At 43.4% G+C, this 5,000-nt stretch overlaps 1 protein-coding gene across 1 annotated transcript in view; it reads left to right on the top strand.

Moving 5' to 3' along the window:
* The window catches only part of LOC310871712 (ras-specific guanine nucleotide-releasing factor 2-like), a gene marked incomplete at its 3' end in the record, with an annotated part of 79,235 nt that overhangs the window by 72,907 nt on the left and 1,328 nt on the right, over positions 1-5,000 (top strand). The window contains exons 22-27 of the mRNA XM_083783352.1: positions 47-107; positions 1,577-1,680; positions 2,280-2,364; positions 3,919-4,116; positions 4,459-4,538; positions 4,658-4,775. Coding sequence (XP_083639478.1) covers positions 47-107; positions 1,577-1,680; positions 2,280-2,364; positions 3,919-4,116; positions 4,459-4,538; positions 4,658-4,775 — 646 coding nt within the window. The remainder of the gene's footprint in view (positions 1-46; positions 108-1,576; positions 1,681-2,279; positions 2,365-3,918; positions 4,117-4,458; positions 4,539-4,657; positions 4,776-5,000) is intronic.

Here is a 5,000-nt window from a genome sequence, read left to right as displayed (position 1 = left end):
TGCTTCAGTGAGGTAATGTTTGGCCAATCAGATTGTCTCTCCCCAGTGTCCTTTCTCATGATGACCTGGATGACGCCCAGCTGAGGATAGAAGACATCCTACAGATGGTAAGACTACAGCTCCCACAACCCCCTCTGTTCAGCAATGAACAAGATTCACGGAATGTGGCACATTTCGTGACAACAAATGAATGATTGAATGAATATACTTTTTCTTTACTACCAACAATGACATGAATATATTAATTGTATAGTTATAATTATTTTAATTATCTGACTTAGTTGTCTGTGTTACTTTATAATAAATGGAGAAAAACATAATCCTAGCACACTAAGACAGTGTGGACAGGGCATCAAGGCCACTGTGACCTTGATATCACTTTTTGAAGAGCATAAGGCCAAAACGAGGGGCTACGGCAGCCATGACCTTCCTGGCCTCTAATTAATTCCAGTGTTGTTATTAAAATTACTTAGTCACAACTTCTCTTATGTTATCAAGGCCTTATTAATTATTAATTGTGCCCTTTCACCTTGGTAGAAACAAATCAGAACTGAGAGCTCAGACTAGCCTCATTTGCATGCAATTCATTGTCTCGAGTTAATTAGCGTTATATTGTAGTCCTGGAAAGAAGGCACACAAAGTCACAGGTGCATACAAACTTACAAAGATGCTCACCCAGTTCATCATACTGTATAAGAGTGAAGCACAAAAGTAGTGAAAATGGCAGATCTCCACGTCACAATGCAACACATAGTTCTAGTTCTAGATCAACTATTTTCAAGTTTTTTATTATAATAAATATTATATTATATATATATATTTTTTGGACATATGAGGTTTCCATCCGACAGTGACTATATGCATATACACAAACACGCTCAGTAAGAAAGGAGCTCACCAATACGTCGTGCAGTACTTATGCACGATTGAGCCACAAGTTAGACAAAGAATTCAGTGTGGCTGTTTATGTGTCACGTCGCCTTTCTTTCTGAAAAGCCCTCATTCTGAACACAGTGTCCTGCCCCCCAGGCGCAGGGGGGATGGGGGTTTCATGACCATGGCTGTCTGTCTGTAGGGGCCTGTCAACTGTCACAAATCATACGTGTCAGAACCATGTGTTTCTATCGCATCGTTTCTTTGTTTGTTGTTGTTGTTTTTCCTGCTTGTGTTATGGGGGAGTTCTGCCATGCCTCAGCCAGATGAAAGCAGGTTACAGGAGCAGGACAACACAGCATTAAACATAGAAAACACACTGGAGCAGCTCGGACAATAAGCCTTTTTTTGTATTTATGTACAAAATTTAGGTACAAAAAGACGACTCTGCTGCATCTTCCTCAGAGTCACAACTCATGACATCACATCGAAATGTCAACAGAAAAGAAAAGAGACCGCACAGCGGTCACGATGCAAATACTTTATTTTAAGAATATACCAATTATATTTGTACCTAGCATCTTAATAAAAAAGGGCTTATTGTCCGAGCTGCTACAGTGTGTTCTGTATATTTGTGTGTTTCTGACTCGGTCATGCTATTGTTTGTGCGTGCACGTGTGTGCGTGCATGTGTGTGTGTTTAGGCGGAGTGCCCCAAGGTGGAGTGTTTCGAGTCTCTGTCAGCGATGGAACTTGCTGAGCAGATCACCCTGTTGGACCACATCGTCTTCAGAAGCATCCCTTATGAGTCAGTCCCCCTCGGAACTCTGTCGCCCTGACATCCTCACCAGGCCCAACATGACACAACTGGTTATCGCTAACATAGACACCTGGCACAGCTTCATTTTCCTTTGGCATGTTCAGTGGAAGCCTTTTCTAGGAATCAACTGCAAATCTATTATGCCATCAAAACATGTTGGGTTGAGTTGCATTCATGATGCTTAATGTTCCAATGTGTGGGTCTGAGTTCAGACAGTTGAAGGTGGTATTGATACAAGATCTTTATGTAGACAAATAGTAAAAAATACATCTACAAAACTTTTAAAAAGGTGACACATAGATTGATTGATTGACTGACTGATTGATTGATTGATTGATTGATTCATTGATTCATTGATTGATTCATTGATTGATTGAAAATGTAATAACAGTATGCATAATGGGTACATTTCAAACGAAAGCACAACTCAATACAAAATCTGTTACTGTGGATGACACCATGATAAAGCATTACACTTGTTTACAACAGGGTCCACCATTTTCAATTCAACGAATAAGAGGATGAGTCAATGTTGAGGGCCATGCCTTGACAGAGTGTGTCGGTCATGTGACTCATGTCTCTCTAAGGGAGTTCCTGGGTCAGGGCTGGATGAAGGTGGACAAGACCGAGAGGACGCCCTACATCATGAAGACGAGTCAGCACTTCAACGACGTAAGATGAACTGTGGGTTGTGTGTGTCAGGTCTGGTTCTCAACTTCTTCTAGATCAGCGCCCACTTGAAATTCATGAAAGCGTTTGTGGCCCACCCATCTGACCACTTAACAGTGCTGTGGCCCACCCATCTGACCACTTAAAAGTGCTGTGGCCCACCCATCTGACCACTTAACAGTGCTGTGGCCCACCCATCTGACCACTTAACAGTACTGTGGCCCACCCATCTGACCACTTAACTGTATTGTGGCCCACCCATCTGACCACCTAACAGTGCTGTGGCCCACCCATCTGACCACTTAACAGTGCTGTGGCCCACCCATCTGACCACTTAACAGTACTTTTATTTTATTTATTATTTTCAAGGTTTTTTAATAGAAAATGAGAACACTCGAGCGCAACCAACCATAAAATGACCACTGGATCTCTTCTCCGCTAGTCCCTCCCTAACATTTTAGTCACGTTTTTATCTGTTGACGAAATTTACGTCAATATATTGAGTCTTAATTTTAGTCATCATAGTGTACTTTAGGGAAGTTGTATTTATACAACGCAGTTTTGGGAGAAGAGACCTCCTTCCGCTTGACCTTAACCACTCCTCTCCATAGGCGGAGCTTGAACTTGATGCCAGGGGGTGCGACTGCTTGGCCAACGACACCCGCGCGCACGCAAAGCGCGTTTTTACAATGCCCTAACCCCTAAAAATGAGTTATTTAGGTAGTACAGCAGCTCACACACATACACACATGCACTACAGCCATATAGCGAGTCATCATATCATGATAAGAGAGATGATTACAAACTACAGTCAGAAGTTAAGTTTAAAAAAACTTCAGGTACCCCCTGAACCCCCTCAAGCTCCGCCCATGCCTCCTCCCTCATCAACCACCCTCCTTATCAAACTCACCTGCCTTTCATTATCACCCGGCCAATCCCCTGTGCAATCACCACAGTATAAATACACCTGCGATCTCTCAACCAAGTTGTTTGGTCTACTCTACTCCATGACAGACCAAACATGGGTTGTGAGTACTGCACTTGTAGATCGGCTATTTTCACTTTTTCTTCAAATTCGCCATCCTCCTCCACCCCAACCTCCTCCTTCCGCCTCGATTCTCTAGGAATCCAGGGGGGGGCAGTGACGGAGCAGAGACGACCAACCGCTCATTCCGAGTATAGCAAAGATGACCGTCAGCTCCAGAGACTATACGCCCAAACCCTGAGTCTCGCCCTACCTTGGGTTCCTCACTCCATTCCGCATTCATCTCGTTCTGTTTCAATAAACTGTTAATCTTGAGCGAAGGTGAGGTCTCTTACTAGTGAATATTTAGTTTTCGTAAGTGAAAAAAGGTAGTAGTTTTCCATCATAGTTTTAATCGTGCGTGTGCGTGTGCGTGCGCGTGCGTGTGCGTGTGCGTGTGTGTGTGTGTGTGTGTGTGTGTGTGTGTGTGTGTGTGTGTGTGTGTGTGTGTGTGTGTGTGTGTGTGTGTGTGTGTGTGTGTGTGTGTGTGTGTGTGTGTGTGCGTGCGTGTGCGTGTGCGTGTGCGTGTGTAGATGAGTAACCTGGTGGCCTCTCAGATCATGACCCACACTGACGTGGGCTCCAGGGCCAACTCTATAGAGAAGTGGGTGGCTGTGGCCGACATCTGCCGCTGCCTCAACAACTACAACGGAGTGCTGGAGATCACATCAGCTCTCAACCGCAGCGCCATCTACCGCCTGAAGAAGACCTGGGCCAAAGTCACCAAGCAGGTGCAACTCTGGCGTTATATCTAACTAGACCTTTACGTGCCCATACATACATACATACATATACATACATACATGTATGTATGTACGTACGTACGTACATACACATACATACACACACATGGCTAGCACCACTCAAACACATGTCACATTAGAACAAAGGGCCCACAGTTGGTATATGCTTACAGGAGCTAGAGGTTTAGTGTTAACACTGGAGTGCGTTAAGGAGTCTTCACAGGTCTGTCTTTTATGTACAACAATGTTCTGGGGCTTGAACAACAGTGTTTTCTTTGATCTTCTATGGGCTATGTGGATTCGTGTATATTTGACTGTGTGTTTACCCAGGCTAAAGCTCTGATGGACAAGCTGCAGAAGACGGTGTCGTCCGAGGGGAGGTTCAAAAACCTGAGGGAGACTCTGAAAAAGTGAGTATTATTTTGTGATGTAGAGACACCCTGACATTATATCACTGTAGAACCAAATGGACCCAGGAACAAACGCTGTACAATACTGTTAAGCCATAATTTCCATCTCTCCCATCCAGCTGTAACCCGCCCTCTGTTCCCTATTTGGGAATGTACCTAACAGACCTGGCCTTCATTGAGGAGGGAACACCTAATTTTACCGAAGAGGGTCTTGTAAATTTCTCCAAAATGAGAATGGTGAGCAGCACATCAATTATATTCATATTTTTTCTTTAGTTACTTAAAAAATATATTACAAAAGCATATTGCAATATTGTGTTCATCGCCATCGAGTGTAGAATGAACAGAATCAAGAAGAATGTCACAATAATGTGAATTGTGTTAAGATGCTATTTTATTTTTTCAATGTCAAGATGAAACACAAGCAATTCAGAAGCTGCAGCATCCTCTATCATTACAGGA

Source organism: Protomyctophum parallelum (assembly GCF_964188405.1).
Source record: "Protomyctophum parallelum genome assembly, chromosome: 15".
NCBI classification, from domain to species: domain Eukaryota; kingdom Metazoa; phylum Chordata; class Actinopteri; order Myctophiformes; family Myctophidae; genus Protomyctophum; species Protomyctophum parallelum.
The sequence above is the reverse complement of the archived record's forward strand: the minus strand, read 5'-3'. Positions and strand labels throughout refer to the sequence as shown.